We start from the raw sequence: 22,741 nt of genomic DNA, 5'->3' as shown, positions 1-22,741 counted from the left end.
CTTTTTGCTTAAATACTTACCAAGGAATTGTTTGCTTTATTGGAAAGTCAATGGGTATTAAATGTTCCTAACTCTGTTTGGCTGACAATGTCTTTATTTCACCCTGCTGTCTTAATAGAACTAGTTTACTTGGGTATGAAATTCTAGTTTGACAATTTGCCTTAGTATTTTCTTTCTGTTGTCTTCTGATATCTTTTGTCCTGAGAGAATTCCATGGTCAATGTAGTTGTTAAAACTATATAGGTAATTTGTATTACTTCTGTGAAGGCTTTTAAAATATTTTATTTTCCAAAAAATTAGCCGGCCGTGGTGGTGCGTGTCTGTAATCCCAGCTACTGGGAAGGCTGAGGCAGGAGAATTGCTTGAACCCAGGAAGAGGAGTTTGCAGTGAGCCAAGATTGTGCCATTGCACTCCAGCCTAGGTGACAGAGTGACGCTGCGTTTCAAAAAAAAAATTAACAATAAATAAATAAATATAATAAAAAATTAAATATTTTATTTTCCTTGTTTTCCTGCAATTTTACAATATGTCAAGGTATGCATTTTTAGTTTATTTCAGTGTATGTTTTGCATGCATGTGTGTGAGAGCATTTTGTGTGTTAATTTTGAGGTTATTTTATGCAAATTTATGCAAATATGAAATATTCTCAGATATTTTATTCTTTCACTGTGTTTAAAAAATATTTTAGCTAAGACTTCTAGAAATCCTAGCAGCCATACATTGTAGCTTTTCCATGTATTCATCCATATATCACATATATCATTATTGTTCTGTATTTTTTAATCTTTTTTTCCTTTCGTGTTGTATTCTGAGTGAATTCCTTAATGATATCCTTCACTTTATTACTTCTGTCTTCGACTGTATTTAACTTAGAATTGGATTTGATTTTAAATTTCCAGGGACTAGTTTTTATGCCTAATTTTTCTTTAATCAGCTGCTTTTGAACCTTTTAACTCTTTTTGTTTCTTATGAACTATATTTCTTCAAGTTTTTGAGAATCATAAACACACTTATATAAACACATTTTCAGTTGACTTATTCTTTTTATTTTATCAGGAGCATATTTTCCAATTGCCGATTTCACTTTCTGTCTCTTTTACCATGAGATTTTCTTACTATCTTGGAGTTTTATTTTTGAGCTTCTCTTGAATTGAAGTTTTCTCCCTTATGATGTTTTTCTATGGAGTGATTTTAGGGTTACTTTCCTTAGGTTTTCTTCCATTCTCCAGTTAAGTCTTTTGCTGTTTCAAGGTCCCTGTGCTGCCATCACCTTAGGGATTATTCCTATAAAAGGTTTGATCCAAGTACTAGTTGCAAGGCACTCTGTGATCCCTGCCATGACAAATATTCAGTTCTGGAAAAGCTACAGATCAAGGCAAAATTTTACCATTTCTTCATTCTAATTTCATGGGTACAGGATGTTGCTTGCACATCCAGTTTCATCCGGTGAACCTCTATTTCACCAACCTGGAAGCACTTTTTGTTGATTCTTTTAGTGGAGTCAGATGTCCAGCCAATTTAGCTTTGTTGTTGGTGTTGTTGTTTTTCAAATAGGTCTCTGGCATCCAACTCTTCTTGCTAAGTTTTTATAGCGTTCTGACTTCTTACAGCCTATGATTATTTTTTAGCTGTGCAACCACATTGAGGTCCCTGGTCTAGTTCACTCTGCTTGCTTTCCAGATGAGTATTACGGAAAAGAGTGCTGTGAGCTTAGCCCATGCCTATTTTTTCCTTTCTTACCAACAGAATCCAGAACAATGCCGAGCTGAAAATCTAAGTCTCCATATTCCGCAAGCATGACTTTTGGAATAGAATTTAAAATAGAAATCCATTTTGTCTTCCATGATCTTTAAACCTGCTACACTTGAATAACATTTCTACCAGATCTCATGACTTCCTTGATCACTCTTGGGTAAACCAATAATGTGATGGGCACTCTAAGTCACAAAAATGGGCCTAATTTTGGTGATTTAAATGCTCAGTCTTGTGTAACAACAAAAACCTCAAATTTAGCAGCATTTCTTCCCCTCCAGAAGGTTGACCATCGACTAAGTAGGTGAGTTGACATTTTCGTTCTTCTTCAGCTACTCCAGTCCCAGTGTCTTCTGCTCATCTGGCATTGGAGTCTGGGAAAGCAGCAGGAAATGAGAGGAATAACTTTTTGATTTGAGTGTGCTTCCAGTTCTCTGGGCCTGGCAGGTATTTTAAGAAGAAACTGTGTAGCCGGGTGGGGTGGCTCATGTCTGTAATCCCAGCACTTTGGAAGGCCGAAGTGGGAGGATCACTTGAGGTCAGGAGTTCAAGACCAGCCTAGCCAACACGGCAAAACACCATTTCTACTAAAAATACAACAAAACTAGCTGGGCCTGGTGGTGTCCCCCTGTAGTCCCAGCTACTTGGGAGGCTAAGGCAGGAGAATTGCTTGAACCCCAGAGGTGGAGGTTGCAGTGAGCTGAAATCGTCCCACTGCACTACAGCCTGGGTGACAGAGTGAGACTCTGTCAAAAAAAAAAAAAAAAAAAAAAAAGAAAAGAAAAGAAAAGAAAAAGAAAGAAACTGTGCCTTATAATCATACTATCCTGAATGTGTTTGAATGTCTGATCTTATCTGGTCTTGTCGAAGCTAAGCCAGGGTTGGGCCTGGTTACTACCTGAATGGGAAGCTTCCTGGGAATACTGTGTGCTGTAGGCTTAAAAAAAAATCTGTAAGTGTTTTTTCACAAGGCTTTTTGGAGTTTCTTTACTTTGGGGTCTCCTCAACTTCTGACAAAACTATTTGGGGAAATCTTTTTGAAGCCACCAGGCTGGCATTACTAATATGGGTAGGATATTATGTCTGTAGGATTTGTATATTTTTGACCCACTTCTAAGGGTAGAAGTGGAGTTTCCAATGTTACAGCTACTCTCACTCTGCTTTGACTTGATGGGCCAACAGCCACAGCAAATGTCTTTAGATATCTCATGTGCTTGACAAACGTTCCTACGGGCTTTTACTACTGTAAGAAACATATCAATGCTCTCTGGGAAGTCCCCTCGAAGTTAATTACACCGTGCTTCTCCAATGAGGGGCGTGAAACTCACAACATGGCCAAGAAATCTTGAAAAGTCATCTCTCTCTCTCTCTCTTTTTTTTTCTTTGAGACAGAATCTTGCTCTGTTGCCAAGGCTGCAGTGCAGTGTCACGATCTTGGCTCACTGTAACCTCCACCTCCCAGATTCAAGTGATCTCCAGCCTCAACCTCCAGAATAGCTGTGATTACAGGTGCACACCACCACACTCAGCTAATTTTTGTGTCTTTAGTAGAGACAGGGTTTCACCATATTGGCCAGGCTGGTCTTGAACTCCTGACCTCAAGTGATCCACCTGCCTCAGCCTCCCAAAGTGTTGGGATTACAGGCATGAGCCACCATGCCTGGCCCAGAAGTCCACTCTCTTCACATTTCTCTCTCAACACTTTTCATAGTCTCAATGTAGCACAAAAGTTCTAAAAAATCACACTCATAATCTGGATAATCTCTTATTTATTGGTCATTATACCTTAATCTAAACATTCACTTAACATTTTTTCAGCATATTTCTTAGGAAAATGAGACATATGTAAAAATTGTTGGGTGAGGCGTCTGGTTGAGCTCTTTTTGTTTTTCTGCCCTGTCTTTTTGGGGATTTGTCTGGAAAGGGGTTAGGGTGGAGCTCTGGGCCCAGCATGTAAGGTTGGGAGAAACATAGATTTGTTTCTGACATCCTTGAATAAGTGAAACAATGTTGGTAATCATTTACCACTAGAATTTTTGTTATCAAAAAAATCATTATTCCTTATGTTTTTAAGCCAGATTTTTATTTCTGGAAACTGAATGATCTTTATAACTTTTACATATACTAAGATAGAGATGAAAAGATTCACCAGCATCACTATGCTGGCTCAGAGCCTCTTCTATCCCCTATTCAGAGCTCTGGGAGAAAGGAATCTATGGACTGCTTTCCTATCCATGTTGCCTGGTTGGCTGGCTTCCTGCTGTTCTTGGCCTATGGAAGATAGCAACTGGAGATTGGAAGGTGGAAGGACAGAGGATGTGGAATACATTTTGCCTGCTTGCTCCAACTTCTTCACGATGGCAGTAACCAGGTTGTCCTCCAACTACAGATTTTTCTTTGAAGCTCTACCACAGTGCCAGTTCTCATTAGAAGCTAGTTAACCAAGGTCTACTCCTTGTCTCTTTAGATTTAGGCTTTCTACTGCTGCTAGTTTTCTGGAGCCTCAATATGTTGTTCTTTCAACCTTGCTCATACCTTCATTAAACTAAGAGGCCACTTCATGAAAATTTTGTTATTTGGGCCATCTGGCTTGAATTCTCTTTCTACCAGGTTCCTGACTGATACTGCTATACAATTATTAAGTGCAGCAGCAGAAGAAACTATCAACAGAGTAAACAAACATCCTATAGAACGGGAGAAAATCTTTGCAAACTAGGCATCTGACAAAGGTCTAATATCCAGCATCTATAAGGAACTTGAACAAATTTTCAAGAAAAAGCAACCCCATTAAGAAGTGGGCAAACGTCACGAACACACTTTTCAAAAGAAGACATACATGCAGGCAACATGCATATGAAGAAAAGCTCAATCACTGATCATTAGAGAAATGTAAATCAAAACCACAATGACATAGCATCTCACACCAATCAGAATGGCTATTATTAAAAAGTCAAAAAATAACAGATGCTGGTGAGGTTGAGGAGAAAAATGAACCTTATACACTGTCGATGAGAGTGTAAATTAGTTCAACCATTGTGGAAAGCAGTGTGATGATTCCTCAAAGAACTAAAACAGAGCTACCATTGGATCCAGCAATCCCAATACTGGATATGTACCCAAAGGAATATAAATTGTCCTACCATAAAGACACATGCATGCGTATGTTCATTATAGCACTATTCACAATATCAAAGATATGGGATCAACTTACATGCCAATCAGTGGTAGACTGGATAAAAGAAGTATGATACATATACATCATGAAATACTATGCAGCCATAAAAAACAAAGAGATTATGTCCTTTACAAGAACATGGATGGAGCTGGAGGCCATCATCCTTAGTAAACTAATGCAGGACCAAAAAACTACATACCACCTGTTCTCACTTATAAGTGGGAGCTAAATGATGAGAACACATGGACACATAGAGGGGAACAACAGACACTGGGGCCTACTTGAAGGTGCAGGTTGGGAGCAGGAAAAAAATAACTATTGGTTATTAGACTTAGCACTGGGTGATGAATAATCTGTCCAACAAACCTCCATGACATGAGTTTGCCTATATTACAAACCTCCACATGTACCTCTGAATCTAAAATAAAAGTTTTTCAAAGGGCAGTCAAGACAGGTCTTTTAATTCCAAGGCCAGTCTTCCTTCCCTTGTACATCACAATGTTTCATATACTTCATAGCCAATGAATGACTAATTTAGTTTTATATATTATGATGTTTTGCCATAAAAACAAACCAAAAAATATAGGCAAATACTTGTCAATATAAATATATATTTGTTTGCCAGGGCAATTTATCCTAGTTAAATATATGCTTATAAATACATATTTATATCTATAAAATACCTTTCACTTATTCTTTTTATGTACATAACTTGTGTTCTCTTGACACCATAAAATCCATAAACAATAGCAAAAGACAATACATCATAACTTACATTGCTATGGAGAAAATTCTTATAATATCATTTTTAATTTCAACAAATGGAAAAGAATAATATATGCAAAGCCTTATTCTCATTACTAAAGTCTTTATTCAAACTAAACACACTCTCATTCTAACACTCTAACAGGAAAATATTGCTTTTTGGTTTTTATCTACAGAATGAAAAATGTAATTCTTAGAAAATGTTCTTATTCCAAAGTTAGAATTCCCCCTATATATTTAGAAAGTATGCTACATTAGTCCTCAAAATTGTTAGATGGTGGTGGCACTAAAACGAAAAGACTTACTATGAAGTGATATTATATGTTTTCATTCTGGATGCCCAAACAATAAATTTGAAAGAGATGTATTTATGAATTCAATACCAATGTGTATGTTTATATAACCATATATAAAAACTCTAACCACTGATCATGAATAGTCATAATTTAACCTTAAACTTAGGAAAATAAACCAGTTTCATTATCTCCTTCTTTTGCCTGATGGACATAAGGAAAATAAGTCTTTCTCTGAAAAATACAAAGGGATTTCCTACATGGCAGAATTACAGACAGCAGATTAGGGCAATAGCAAACATAAACTAGTTCTTTCAGAGGATAAGAAAAGTCCCACGGGGGTTTCAAAATTAAAATTCATTGAACTACTTAGATCTGTCAACATTTCTCTACTAAGAGGGATAAGTTCAAAAAGTTCTACCTCATTTGCTAGATTTTGCTTCTGTAAGGCAGAGATCAGCCACTTAGCAACAGCACAAAAGCTTCTACTCTGACATAGTTAAACTCATGCTGGCTGAGCAGGAAGAAAAGCTGTGTAGGATCAGAGCAGAGCTGGATGGCCAGCCGTTCCAGGGCCACTGGGGAGGCCTGATTGGGGAAACTGTGAAATTCAGTCTGAGGAATGACTTTTTTGTCAGCATTCTTAGAAGCTCCAGTGTCTCGAGCTCCACCACTGAGCTGTGTCTCTTGCTTCCATTCAGTACAGTGCGTTGGCCACATGCACACACATCACACACAACAAAGAAAGAAGAGGTGTCATTTTCAACCAACGGCTACCCCATGAAGCTTGGTCGTGCACATACTAGGATGACCGATAAAGTGAAAACTGTGTAGAAACATTTTCCTATGCAGCTACTTTAGGATGGGGGATGGAGTGAGCTTTTTGAATCTCCTGATTCTTACACTCTAGACAGCTATTTCTTGTTCTCTCTTTTAAAGCAAGCCCTCTGGCATTAGATACTGCCTCACAAATAACCCACCACTCCTCTCGGAGGAAAGAAATATCTACTTAACAGTCAGGTCATACCAGAGATCTTGGAAAATATCTGGATCACAAATCCCTGTCAGCAATGACCAGCGAACAGAATCTGGGCCATGCCTTTCCTTAGAGGATGCCCTCCCTGGATGAGTCAACAGGTCATTCATTTGGAAGGCACCTACTGCCAATGCTTACAGCTATCATCAGGAGCCTAAAAACCATTTAATAGCTAAGTGTACAAACATATCACGAGGCTTGCTTTTTGGGAAGGGGTGCAGAGAGGGGAAATTAGGTATCACTGTGCTTTTCATTTTTGTGACTCTGTTAGCATATGTGATTGGAGTACAATCCAGCTCTGCAAATTAGGCAGGGAAGAAGGCTTGGTGAGCTGGGCGAGAGCAGTTTGTTGCTTCACCTTCAATCACATTCCTGGTCTGTCTTGCTTGCTTGGCTCTGCAGGAGGCAGAAAGTGTGTAATGCTTTCTGACAACACGGAAAGAAAAACTGAGGGACGGGCACATTCATCCGCAGGACACTTTGTTAGAAGCAGCCAACTGACTCTGCCTTTTACTGTAAGATATGTTAGTGTTTTTAAAAATATAAAAACTCTTTTTTCCTTTGTTTCTTACCTGAAAAATTAGCAACATATGTTTTCAAAAATCTTTTTAATGCTTTTTTAAGTTATAAAAAGCAGTACCTGGTAAAATAAAAATGCAAAAATTCAAGTATGAAATCTCTCTTTCCCCCAAGCCAATCTTCTACAGAGCTCACTAACTATTCTTAACAGTTTGATGTGTAACTCACCAGTCTCCTTTTTTTCTTTTTCATACACAGTTACACATTTTCTCCCTCTCCAAATAGGATCTTAATATACATATTATTCTGGCATTTGCGTTTTCACCTAACAATATGGATACTTTTCTATGTCAGGATTTATATCTTCTATTTTAAAAAAATGTTACATACTATTCCATGACACTATTTGGAACACTTAACTGTGTTTTCAATATGGTGCTATTGCAAAATGCTGAGACCAATACGTTTGTGTTTATATTTCTTGTTAATATGTTAGTAGGCTACATTCCTAGGATTGGGATTGTTGAATTAAGGAATGTGTATATTAAAACATTGAATGAATATTGCCACTTTATTTTTCCAAAAGTTGTATTTTTCTCCATGTTGTATATTTAGAAAAGCTATAGTCCCACAAGCTATATATAAAAGGGACAGTGTTTCTATAGTCTCATAAATAATGGATATTACCAAAAAATGTTTTGTCACTTTAATAGGTAAAAACAGGATATCAGCGACTTACTTTGCACTTATTTATTCATTAGGTTGAATTTTTTTTTCAGATGTGTGTTGACCATTTATTTTCCTTTTTCTGTAAATAATGTTTGTCTAGTTTATCTGTTACATAATTTTGTTTTGAATTTTTTTCAGATGTGTGTTGACCATTTATTTTCCTTTTTCTGTAAATAATGTGTGTCTAGTTTATCTGTTACATAATTTTTATTGTTTGAGTATATATTATGACTAATCCCTAGCTGTTGTGTATCCTGTATATTTTCCTCCTGGCCTGGCCTATTATTGTTTTTTCTTTCTTTTTTCCTTTTTTTTTTTTTTTTTTTTTTTTTGAGACAGTCTTGCTCTGTCGCCCAGGCTGGAGTGCAGTGGTGGAATATTGGCTCACTGCGAAACCTCTGCCCACCGTGTTCAAGTGATTCTCCTACCCCAGCTTCCCGTGTAGCTGGGATTACAGGAACCTGCCACCACGCCTGGTTAATTTTTTGTATTTTTTTGTAATTGTATTTTTATATTTTTAGAAGAGATGGGGTTTCATCATGTCGGCCAGGCTAGTCTTGCACTCCTGACCTCAGGTAATCCACTCTACCTGGCCTCCCAAAGTGCTGGGATTACAGGTGTGAGCCACCGCACGTGGCCCTGTTATTGTTTTTTTGTTGCTTTTTTGTTTGTTTGTTGTTTTTTTCTTAACTTTGTTTATGGTGTCTTTTACCACACTGAATACTTTTAAGAATCATCCATGTGATCAAGTTTTCGAATCTGTTTATCTTTTATTTTACGGCTGCTTACTAAGCTTAGAAAAGACCTTCATACTTCAAGATTTTAAACTATTCTTGTATGCTATTTTCCCAAAGAAATTTTATACTTTTCCCCTATATATATTTTTAATAATTCTGAAGTTAATTCCTGTGTGTTATGTCAATAATAATTTACATTTTAAATTAATGGCTAACCAATTATCTTAATATCAATTATTACATATCCCAACTCATCCATTCTCATTAACTTGAAAGCCACCTATTTTATACTAATTTTAGGTAACCACGTTAAGCTATTTGTAGACTTTTTATTCTTTTCCAAGTGTCTATTTGTCTGTTCCTGTTCCAGCTTCATAATATTTATTACAATGACTTTATAGCAAGCTGTATTGTCAAGTATTGTAAATACCATTTCATAATTTTGGCTTTAAGTTTTATTTATTTTTCCAAGTGAACATTAAAATCCATCTGCCTATTTCAAAATCAAACAAAAATCTAAATTATTAACTAGATTTAATTAGCCAATGTAATTAATTGGCTAATGGTCATTTGTGCAATATTGAAAATCACTAACTCTAGAAAGTGGTTTGTTCATTTTTTTTTTTCTATCCATTTATTTAGGTCTTCTGTGAGGGTCCTTCATTTGTGCTTTTCAGCACTCTTTATGTGGGTGATGTGCATGTACTGTTCAGTATAGCCCTCTATATATTATAATAATTGCTGCTGTTTCAGAATGGAGCCCTTTTCCAATTATCTAGTTTAATTATTGTTACTACTGGTGAAAAGGAAATTCATCTAGTCTTTTATATTTATCTTATGTCCATCTATCTCGCTGAACCCTGTTTTCAATCTAATAGTATTGCAGTACATTTGCGTGGATTTCCTAGGCTGTCAATATCTGCAAAAATATTTGTTTCTTCTTTTTCAATATGTTTAGCTTCTACTTATTTGGCTTGTACCTTTGGCTAAAACCCCGTGAGCAAATAGTAATCCAAGGCCTGGCAGACCTCCCTGACTTAAAAAAAAATAATAATAATCTTGGTTTTAAGGGAAAATGCCTTCAGTTTTTTGACAGAAAAAACGTTGAAATTTTTTGAAGGGAGAGACTACAGTTTTGACTTTTAGATTTCTCCTATGTCCACCAATGTATTCAACTTTTATGCCTATTCTTGGGCCAATTTTAGTAATTTCTGTTTCTCTACAAAATTGTCTTTTCCATAAGTTAGATTTGAAAATAATGCACCACCCTGCATGGTCTCTTAAGCTTATTACCTAAAAGATATCTAAATATTCTCCACTTTAAATTGACTTTTTGAAACTTCGGAATGATTTTTCTTTGCAAAACAGTCCAGTGTTATTATGAGGATTTTTGTTAGTCCTTAGCACTTGAGTACTATGTTATATTTGAAAAAAATAACAGCGGAGGTCATGGTCTTAAATTTTGATAATTTGTTCTGTATTCCACCTAGTAAAGAATGATTGTTGGTTGCTACGGAGATGATTTAGCTGATGTTAAATATGCAACTGGCAAACAGATTACTAGTGACTCCCACTTAGATACACAATTTTTAAAAAACATTCTTCAGTAAAGAAAACAACTATTAATGATATATTTCAGCAAGTGCAGTACCCCCTTTTAATTCACAGCTTCATCATGGCAGAGAAGGTGAGTTTTAAGCAAATGTACATTTTCATCTTCGGCCTTAGAGAGAGCTTAGGTCATTTTTTTAAGTCATGGAGTTAGTTAGCAGTGGAGTTCATATCCAAACCCGGGTCTGCCTGTTTTTAGAATCATATCTCTTTCCTTTTTTGTACACTGCACTGCACACAGGATATGATCTGTATGCTTATGGGTTCAGGGAATGTTCTAGAGAGGATATTCCACATTAACTGGGAAGTAAAGGATGAATCTGGAATTTTTCAGTTAGTCAAGGTGGGAAAGCGTAAAATAGGCAAAAGCAACCATAAGAATTTTCATAGGAACAAAACTGCACAGTGTGTTAAAAAAAAGGAAACAGCCAAATGCAAATAAAGTTAAGTTTTAGATTTCCTTTAAGGCATTTTATTCAAATTTGTCCTCATAGTATCATGGAACTCTAGAATCATAAGCCGTCTAGTCAGATCTCCAAAGAGGCAACATCCACAAGGGTTGAGCATAGATCGTGGCCAAAGAACTAGGTTTGAATCTGGACTCTAGCTCTGTTTTATTTTTTGTCTCCGGGAAAAGTACTTAATTTCACCATGTCTCATGTCTCTCTCTCTCTCTCTCTCTTTTTAAAATAGGCTCTCGTTCAGTCACACAAGCTAAAGTGCAGTATTGCGATCATAGCTCACTACAGCCTGGGCTCAAGCAATCCTCCCACTTCTGCCTCTGAAATGCTAGGATTACAGGTGTGAGCCACTGTGCTCAGCCTCATCTAAATGTTCCCGATCTTTTTTTTTTTTTTTTTTTTCCTTTTTTGAGATAGTCTCCCTCCGTCACCCAGGCTGGAGTGTGGAGTGCAGTGATGCGATCTCAGCTCACTTCAACCTCCACCTCCCAGGTTCAGGTGATTCTCCTGCCTTAGCCTCCAGGGCAGCTAAAATTACAGGCATGCGCCATCACCCCCGGCTAATTTTTGTATTTTTAGTAGAGATGGGGTTTCACTATGTTGGCCAGGCTGGTCTTGAACTCCTGATCTCAAGTGATCCACCTGCCCTGACCTCCCAAAGTGCTGGGATTATAGGTGTGAGCCACCATGCCCGGCCTAAATGCTCCTCATCTTAACTGCTAAATTACACATACTATTATCTGCTCCACAGGTTTATGTCATGACCATAGGCATGTCAAACACATGACATGTAATTATCAATAATAACACACTTTTTAGGTTATTTTAAAATTTGAGTCAAATGAAAGAAAGCCACAGAACAGTTTCAGTGATAACTATATATTTTTTCATTTTCCTTTAGCTTTCCCCAGAAAATAACTTTTCTATACCTGGCCCAAGGAATGCTTCTTAACTGTTCTATGTTCCCTTGCATTCCACTGTATGGGTGTATCATATAATAGATTATTCATCCATGGGCATTTAGGATGTTTCCAATATTTTGAAATTATAAAAGCAACAGAGTGAGTAGCCTTATGGACATGTATTTTCACAGTGTTAGAAAGGTGCCTACAGAATAAATTCTATAAATGGAATTGTTAGGTCCCAAAGTGAATGAATATGTAGTTTTGTGAGAGATTACCAAATTCACCTCCATGAGAATTACACCAATTCGCATTAGCAATTAGCAAAGTGTGTGTTTCTTCATATCTTTGCTATCAGAATATGTTGCTTATTCAAGAGGTGAGAAATGACATCTTAACATTGTTTTAATTTGCTTTTTTAAATAAATGAATCTTTTTTTCATATGTTTATGCATTGTGATGGTTAATTTTATGTTTTAACTGAGCTAAGGGATGCCCAGATAGCTGGTAAAATATTATTTCTGAGTGTGTCTGTGAGGATGTTTCCAGAAGAGATTAGCATTTTAATCAGTAGACTGGGTAAAAAAGATTCACCTTCACTAATGAGGGGAGGCTTCATGCAACCTACTGAGAGCCCAAATAGAATAAAAAGGTGAAGGGAGAGGGAAGTGGTTCCTTCTTGAGATGGGACAACCATCTTGCTGCTGTTAGACATCAGAGGTCTTGGTTGTCAGTCTTGGGAGTTTGGATGTACACCAGCCATCCCCAGTTCTCAGGCCTACAGCCTTGGACTGGGAGTTAAAGCACTGGCTTCTCTGGTTCTTAGTTCTTCAAACTGGGACTGAATTACATCACTGTATTTCCTGGTTCTTCAATTTGCAGATGGCATGTTGTGGGATTTCCCAGCCTCCATAACTACAGGAACCAATTCTCATCATAAATCTTTGCTTATATATCTATACATATCCTATTGGTTCTGGTTCTCTGGAGAACACTGATAAATAGCAGCATCATTCTCTATATTTTAAAATGAATTTTTTATCTCTTTCTTCTCTGTGATATTCGGGCTTTCCCTGTATATTAAAATAGTTCTTTGTGTATTAGGGATATTTGTCCTTTTTCTGATACATGCAACATAAGTATTTTCTCTCAGATTGCCATTTATCTTTTGATATTGCTTTTGGTGGTATTTTTTGTCATTAAAAAACATTGTTAAAAATAAATTTTTATGTAATTAACTTTATCTGTCTTCAAATGCAATTGCATTTGAGTCATTGAAAAAAAGCTTTTTCCTACATTCATAATATAGAGAAATTTACTGCTTATTTCTATAGTGTATATGGTTTCACTTCGAATTCTGATTTAAGTGAAGATTATCTTTGTGTATATATAGTGTGAGGTATGGTTCTAATTTTATCTTTTTCCAAATACTTACTAGTTGCCCCAATACTCCCTTTTAAAAAGTTCATCTTTGTCCAGAAATTTGAGATGCCATCTTTTATCATTTACTAAATTTTCATATGTACTTGGATACATTTTTTAACTTTCTACTCTGCTAGTCTGAAATGTCAAATTTTCTATTCAGATGCCTGCATAATACAGTTTAATAATAAGAGCTTTATTCTATTGATATTGGTAGGTTCAGTACTACTGAGCTACAAAGCTCAGTAGTACTCATATTCTCATAGCTTCTCATAGCTACTCAGATTCTCATAGTTTGTTTTTTTTTTTTCAGTGTTTCACTAGCTATTGTTCCACTCATTTCTCCATACGAATGCAATATCTAATTGTTTACCCCTATGAAAACCTTGTAGGTCTTTTTGTTGAGATTGTGTTAAACTTATAGAATTACCTAGGGAGAAGTAACACCTTTACGATGTTGAGTCAACTATCTAGGAAAGGAAATGTTTTTCCACTTGTTTAAGTTCTTCTGGATTGTTTTTATTATACAGATTTGCTTTTATTTTATTAAATGTATTTCTAATATTTTCTCTTTTTGTTGTCAATGTGAATAGAGTTTTTTCATTTTTTCCTTTTAATAGTTTTGTCTATGTATGTAGGCTATTAATCTAAGAATACTAATTTTATATCCTCCAAACCTACTTAGTAAATTGTTTTTATTGTTTGAATTAACTTTTATCAATTCTCTAGGGTTTTTCATGTATACCATCATGATAACTTCTTTTCTGATTCTTAATAATTTTTTTTCTTATTGGTGACTACCTCCAGTACAATATGAAATATCAGTGAAACTAGTGGTTATACTTGCTTTGTTTCTAATTTTAATGGAAGTGCTTTTTATGGTTTTCTCTTAAGGAAGGTGCTAAATTTAGGAATAGGGAATATAGACTTTACCATACTTAAAAAATATCCATCAATTTACATTTTCCATAGTGCCTCTTTTTAAAATATAAAGAATAGATGTTAAATTTTTTCAAAGACTTTTTCACAACTCTGGAGACAATCACGAGTTTTCTTTGTTTCTTTGTTTTCAGAAGTCTAATGCCAACCAAATTCTTTGTCCTCTTGTGTTATTTGGTTCTTTTCCTAGAGGCCATGAAAAATTTTTTTCCGTTTCTTAAAGTTTAATATTTTTACCAGGATATACATTAGAGTTTTTGGTTTTGTGTTAAAAATTTCAGGTACTTGCTGACTTTTTCAGTATGTAAGTTCAGGTCTCTTTTCATTTTTTGAAAAAAGTTTACTTGAATTATAGTTTAAATGTTAGTTCTGTTCTACTACTTTATTTTCCTCTTTAGGGACTCCAATCATATGCATGTTCTTTTTCTTCCACTTGAACTACTTTCTCTTTGATTCTCCTTATTTTATCTCATTTCCATTTCCTTACTTTTGCACCTTTGTTAAAAATTTCTGAATACATTTACATTTGAATATATCATCCTTTGAAAATGATAATTTAATCTTTACTTTTTCAATTTCATTTTTTCCTGGGTTCAAGCAATTCAGTTAATCCAGCCAATTTATTTCCTTGGGTTCAATTGATTCTTACTTTAATTTTTATTTTTTTTACATATTTTTACACTTAGACTTTAAAATTTTAAATTAAAGTGTTGCATGTATTTGTTTTCAAATATCCCCAATTATATGTTTTATAAATAATATTTAATTTAACTTGGAATTGGAGTTCAAGGTCTTGATGTATTTTATTTTTTACACCATGTTTCTTTGTTGTTTTTTGGGTGGGGAGGGGAAGTGTTCTAACTGAATTTTATTTTTAACAAAGGCCTTGTATGAATGAAAATTTCATTTGTCTCTTCATTTGATGAAATTTGAGATAGTTTACAAGATTTCTAATTTAAGAGCACCCTCTTCTGTCATTGTAGTAAAATGGAATTTCTTTAATAGATTACTTTTTTTTTTTTTGGTAGTTGCTCTATCCTATAAACTGGAGAGAAATTTCTTTTTAGTATGATGAACACATCATATGCTTACTCAATAGTTCTTGCTGCATACATAGAAAATCCCCCACTAATTCTTTTTTGAATGGTAGTTTGGGTTATGGTGAGGTCATTTTCTCATATTTCAATACATTTCAAGAATATATTTCAATGTATTGACGCTTTTCTTTGAAATTTCAGGACTTTCATTCATCATTTATTTTGTGAGCACATATTGAAATAACTCTTGCAATCTCAGTTATACATTAGGGACGGGTCATGAAAATGTATTGAAGACATGATCTTTATTTTCTTGGCCCACGGTCTTCAAAATTTTTGCCCATGAACTCTCCAAAAGAGTTTTTGAAAAATTTCATAGTCCCTTTAATTTTAAGTCAAAATTAATGTTTTTCAGGTTAATATTAATCAATTGCAAAAGATACAATTTCCAGGTTACTGTAAATGAAACTGACATCACTCTCTTAAATGTAGACATCGAAAATGTAATTACAATGGTGACTGAATATGCGTCATCTTTCAATACAAAATACCTATAAGTTTTTAACGGTTAGACATTTTAATTGTGAGCTAAACATCAAATATACTTGGACACAAAGAAGGGAACAACAAACACTGAGGCCTACTTGAGAGTGGAGGGTGGGAGGACGGTGAGGATAAAACTACTACCTATTGGGTACTGTGCTTATTATCTGGGTGATGAAATAATCTGTACACCACACCTCTGAGACAACAAACCTACACATGTACCTGTGAACCTAAAATAAAAGTTAATAAATAAGTAAAAAAAATTTTAAATGTACCTCTCCTCCTTAAACTAACACTTTGATTTCTCTTCTTGACATATTTTATCCTAATCTATTTCATACTTTAGGGTCTTTGATTATATTATTAATCTTTTTTCTGCCACAAAATATAAACAATATATTATTATTATTATTATTATTATTATTGAGACACGAACTTACTCTGTCACTCAGTCTGGCATGATCACGACTCATTGCAGCCTCTACCTCCCAGGCTCAAGCAATCCTCCTGCCTCAGTCTCCCAAAGTACTGAGACTATGAGGGTGAGGGTGAGCCACTGAACCTGGCCTTTATTTGGATGAAATGCTTTTTATTAACCATGATATTTTTAAGTTGTCACATTTGTCAGATAGTAATTTAGTTTTGATATCTTGAACAAATTATCAGATCAGAAATATAAATTCTTGCAAAAGATAAATAAGAATTAATAGCTAGAAAAACTTGCAATGCAATGATGTCAGTATATAATGTTACACTTTACAATAGATGTTTCTTTCAGAAAAGCAACTGATCTGTTGTGCTATTATTTATTCCTTTCTTTCCTCTTTTGTGTTAGTTTTAAACATTTTTCATTCCTGTTTCATTAATTTATATAATGTGTACTTTGTAAGAAGTCAGCATATTTTATGTTTTTTCAATGATCATAATTGTTGGAGGTATCCTTAAAAATGAAAACTAGTAAAAAGTTGGGCAAAACAAATTCTGATGATCATAAAGAACAGAATTTTACTGGAAATGCATTTTTTAGATAGCTAGGGCTGATTTTCAACAGGTCGTTTTGTAAAACTAACATTTACAAAATATTGTGGAAAGGGAAGCAAAAGAGGAGAGGAGCCAGAAGGAGGAAAAAGAGACCCTCCCTGGCTGGGCTGGAATCGGCTTCCCAGAAAAAAACATCACCTATGTTGGATCTAAAGGATGAAAAGGCATCCTCTGGGCAAATAGGTTAAACAAACAGAAAGTTCTAGACAGAAGGATCAGTTTATCCAAAGCTTGGAGAAATAGAAGAACAGGGCCTGTCCAGACAACCGGTCTTTTAGAACACGTGAAATTCGTGATGGCTAGGAGATATCCAAATAAAATCTGAATGAGATCTGGCATCGTGTCGGTGGTTAAATCTAAGAATGCGGAGTCTCGTCTGCTGGTAAGCTGTATTCGAAGTCTACAAATTTTATTCACAGGTCCAACGCTAGACAAGATTAGAGAGTGAGCGAGTGTAGACAAACAGAAGAGAAACTGCAAGCATCATCTAACGTCCCAATATTTAGACAACAGGAAAGAAAAAGAATGGGTGAAGGAGAGTGACAGGCATGGGCAGTGATATCCCAGAAATCAGGTAATGAGAAAGAGCAATCCACTGTAAACACTGCCAAGACGAAAAGGTGAAAAGTAAAGATTATCACTTTATTGTAAATTCCAGGTTAAAGTGCCTTTTTAATACAAGGGGTTTCAAATTTACAAGAAGAAAACAAACAACCCCATTGAAAAGTGAGCAAAGGACATGAAAAGACATTTTTTGAAAGAAGACACACATGCTGCCAATAAGCATATGAAAAAAAGCCCAACATCACTGATCATTAGAGGAATGGAAGTCAAAACCATAGTGACATATCATCTCACACCAGTCAAAATGGCTATTATTAAAAAGTCAAAAAACATCAGATGCTAGCAAGGTTGTGGAGAAAAAGGAACACTTATATACTGTTGGTGAAAGTGTAAATTACTTCAACCATTGTCAAAGCAGTATGGTGATTCCTCCAAAAGCTAAAAACAGAACTACCATTGGACCCAGCAATCCCATTACTGGGTATATACCCAAAGGAATATAAGTTTTACTGTCATAAAGGCACCTCCATACGTATGTTCACTGCAGCACTATTCACAATAGCAACGACGCAGAATCAATCTAAACGCCCATCGATGGTAGACTGGATAAAGGAAATGTGGTACATATACACCATGGAATACTATGCAGCCTTAAAAAAGAATTAGATCATGTCTTTTGCAGGAACATGGATGGAGCCAGAGGCCATTATCTTTAGCAAACTAATGCAGGAACAGAAAACCAAACACCACATGTTCTCATTTATAAGTGTGAGCTAAATGATGAGAACACATGGATGCACAAAGGGAAACAACAGACACTGGGGACTATTGAAGCATGGAGGGTGGAAGAAAAGAGAGGATCAGGCAAAATAAAAAATGAGTACTAGGCTTAGTACCTGGGTGATGGAATAATCTGTACAAAATCCCCCATGATGAGCTTACTTAATAAATATTTAACTCAATAAATTTTTGATAAACAAAACTACATGTGTAGGTTTGTTACATAAGTAAACTTGTCATGGGAGATTTTGAACCTAAAATAAACCCTGAACCTAAAATAAATGTTAAAAGAATATATAAGGGATCTAGGAATTTAAAATTGTGTGTGTATGTGTGCTTGTGTAAAGAAAAATATATCCAAAGGGATACAAACCTTACTACTACAGTGTAGGATTTGAGTGTCAAGAGTTCTACTTTTTGCCTGATACACTACTGTATATTTTAAAAAGACTCATGACAACCCACATATATTACTTTTTTAGTACATAATTTTAAAGAAAGAAAAACTTGAATGAAATGGCTAAGCTATTACAATATGGAGAAAGTTTCAAAAGTCATTTTTTCATACCTACATTCTAGATAGCACTAATTCCAACATTTGTTTGCATTGATGTTCATTATCGTTATTTCACTATTTGTAAAGTATTATTTGCTATCAAAAATAATACTTTAGGATATTTGATTGACTTTCTTAGCAGTGAATTCCTTTCTACATTTTTCTCCATTGACTTCCTTTCTTCTCCCAATTCTCTGTCTCATCTCCCTCACCTTAGAGTTCTCCCATTTGAGAGAAGTTTAAGACTTCACCATCTGGATTTTAATTTTTCAAGTTTATTTAAGACCACGAGAGTGTTGCCAAGAATGTAAAGCTCTTTTCTTGCTCTTTCTGGGAGTTTTCTGGCCTAACTCTCAGGATTAAAGCGGACAAAAATCAACCTCTTTACTGTAAGCAGTTGACATTAAATAATAGTATCTACTCAGCTGATATTTAATAAACTTTTTGGCATCATTCAAACTTCTTTCAGGAGATTTTAGAAATTAATATTATGTATCCTGTCTTTCCATCAAGTAATAGTTTCTGATAAATTAATTTCCATGGAAACTGATATGGGGAAAGTATAATTTTGTTGACATGTTTAGAAATAAATTATGTAAAGTATTGAAAGGGAAAACAGTTCCAAGAAACTCATTAGTAATTACATTTCAACAATGTTAAACTAAAGCAGTGTCTAAATATGGTCCATCATAAAATTTTTGTTATTGTTTTAATTGGTAGAATCTTTTATTTTTTTAGGAATAAATTACTTTTTCTAAACTATGTGTGTTGATTAAGACAGAAATAAGGACTCAAACAACTATTAATCATTGTTTTTCAGATTCCTTTGTGTGTTTTGTAATGACTTGAATAGCAACCTTCAATGAGTTTTCTAATAAGGAAAGTGATATATCCATTGGTCTGGTAAATTATAAAGGCAGAAACACAAATATAATGAAATATTAATCATTTCCTTTGGAGTTTTTGAAACTGTTTTGCACAATTCCCCAAAGGGTGAGAGAAGAAATCAAGCCACCTTTGATATGCAATATAAATATTTCCCCAAAGAAATCACAACGCCTATTTTTGTTTACTCTTGCTTTGAGTATGCAAATGTATTTCTTACCTACACCTTAACTTTACTTATAAATACCCACTGCATAAACCAGCAAATGATTTTATTTATAAATTAATTTCATCCTTTGTTAAAGAGAAATAAGAACATTGAAATGAAAAGAGAAAATACAGACACAAAGTTTATCTGAAATAGAAAGATATTCATATCAGAAAAAAATCTTTTAAAAACCTGATAGAAATAATAAATGCAAGGAATAGTGAGTATTATTAAAATTATATATTACACATATAAAATGTTGAAAAACATGCACAATCATAATAAAGAGATATTGCTCTAAAATGCACTCACATATTCCTTTACCTTATTCAGACAAATAAATGTAAATAGTACCATTACCCACTATTTTTACCTACTAACCACAAACTGATTGATGCTCTATTATATCAGCCTATAGAAAAATAAGTAAGCCAGCTCCAAAAAATCTTAAAAAAAAATTAAACAATGCTTATTACCGACACATAGGACCATTTTTCTCCACTACACAAGTCCCACCATTTCTGCAGTAATTTAATGGACATTCTAAAAAGAAGCATCACAAAGACACCAGTTAATTATAAATAGTATTAGGAGGAAGAAGAAGATATCACTATTTGTCATTACATTAAATCTAATCTCTGAGAGTAAATCCCTTTCCAGTTGCAAAAAGCAAAAGAATTCCCATAGGCTACTTTCCTGTACTCTCTTCAAATTTGTTCACTGGCCCCTGCTGCCCTGAATGTGTTCATGCCCTTCGCATGCTTGAATAATCCGCAAAAGGAGAAGACTTTTTAAAAAATTATTTACTTGTTTAATTTTTTAATTTTTATTTATTTTTTGCTATTTTTTCTTTCTCCCTCTTTTTTTTTTTTTTTTTTGAGGCAGGGTCTTGCTCTGTCATTCAGGCTGGAATAGAGTGGTATAAACACAGCTCACTGCAGCCTCAACCTCCTGGGCTCAAGCAATCCTCCCACCTCAGCCTTGAATAGCTGGGGCCACAGGGGCACACTACTACACTTGCCTAATTTTTAAATTATTGTAAAGATGGGATCTTGCCATTGTTGTCCAGTCTGGTCTTAAACTCTTAGCCTCAAGCAATCCTCCCACCTTGACCTCCCAAAATGCTAGGATTACAGGTGCAAACCATCGCATCAGACCTCTTTTTATTAATTGACATATAATAATTTTTCATATTTATGGAGTACAAAGTTATATGTATATAGATAGTGTATAGTGACCAGATCAGGGAAATTAGCATATCCATCATCTCAAAAATTTATCATTTCTTTGTGTTGAGAACATTCAATATCTTCCTTGGAACTATTTGAAACTGTACGATATATTATTGTTAACTATAGTCATCTCACAGTGCTTTAGAACACTAGAACTTCTCCCCTGGATTGGGTATCATCTACTTATTTAGAATGTGTCTGCATGACATATTTGTGATAACAATAAAGTGTTTTGTTTACTGAAATATTTCTCTAGTTCTACACAACAGTCCTCATGTCATGGCAGGCAAAAGCCTTTTTCGATAAGTCACTCACTTATGAGCATGCAGATGTCCTACCTCTGCATCCATGATCAATGTCAGTATAACTCAAGTTCGTCCCTGGTCCTCCTATTTCACTGCTTGTGTCACTCTCTAGTTCCAGTTTAACAAGAGCATTTATTTTCAAAGGTGGTTTACTTATAGGTTAAAAAGAAGCTAAATATCTTCATAGAGTAACTACCGTGAGAGTGGTTAGCACAGTTAGCTCCTGATGCTGTGTTCATACGAGCTGCCTCCTTATTTCCTCATGAGACATCTTGACCTACTAAGGCCTGTCAATTCCCCTATTCAGTTAAGACCCAAGTTGCTCCTAGGCCTTTTGTTTTTACTTAACACACTGCAATTGTACATATTTATGGGGTATAATTCAACACCTTTCTTGCAGGATACCAGTGCTCCCTTGTTGGGTTACTTTAACTCCAACACTTGATTAAAATTTCCTCTGTCTTTAATTTTAATTGAACAAATTTATTCTGAGTCCCTATAAAATGTCTGCCACTGGGCTGGGCACTGGAAATATAATGATAACATAGACATCTTAGTATAGATGTTCACACTGACGGCACAGGAGCACAATTGCTCTTCTCAGCTCAATTTATTAGCTGAGTAGTATTGGGTAAGGTAGTTAATCTCTCTGTGCCTCTGTTTGCTTTCTGTAAACAAGGTTAACAAACAATAACTATCTCATAGGGTTGTGAGAATGTTAGAAGAACAACCAGTTCATAGTATGAGTTTAATAAATGTTGACTTTAAAAGATATACAGCCATGGTTCGTGCTCCTACTGTCCTTCCAGATGAAAAAAAAATGTGAGTGTGGCATTAAAATGCAGAATGAAATTACTCTATTGGGATGGATGTTCTAAGGGTGATGGGAACACCAAGAAGAGCACTTCGCTCACGTTTGGGGAGTAAGAAAAAGCTTTCCAGAGAGAATCAGCAGCCATTTATTTGGGCAGTAGTGGTAGTGTGTGTGTAAAGGTGAGCATAAAGACCCAGAGGCCAGAGAAGAGGGTGTTGCATGTTTGAGGAACTGAAGACCGCCCAGACTGGTTGAATTGCTCATAATACAAAGATAGTGCAGAAAAAATTCAGAGACACACAGCTTCTGGGTTACATCAGCCCAGCAGGGCCAACATTTTAAAAAGGAAAGTCTCATGTTTCATGTGTTAGAATTCTGGCTGCAGTGTGTCAAGTCAACAGAAAGACCAAGACTAAAATGTGGGAGCCCCG

General features: G+C 35.1%; 1 protein-coding gene across 1 annotated transcript in view; it reads right to left on the bottom strand.

Moving 5' to 3' along the window:
- Window positions 1-22,741, bottom strand: part of MALRD1 (MAM and LDL receptor class A domain containing 1) — a 642,247-nt gene that overhangs the window by 95,453 nt on the left and 524,053 nt on the right. Inside the window, 1 exon segment of the mRNA XM_055092251.1 lies at window positions 20,436-20,502. Coding sequence (XP_054948226.1) covers window positions 20,436-20,502 — 67 coding nt within the window.

The sequence above is a fragment of the Pan paniscus genome, chromosome 8, assembly GCF_029289425.2.
Source record: "Pan paniscus chromosome 8, NHGRI_mPanPan1-v2.0_pri, whole genome shotgun sequence".
Lineage (NCBI taxonomy): Eukaryota > Metazoa > Chordata > Mammalia > Primates > Hominidae > Pan > Pan paniscus.
This window is presented reverse-complemented; position numbering and strand designations above follow the sequence as displayed.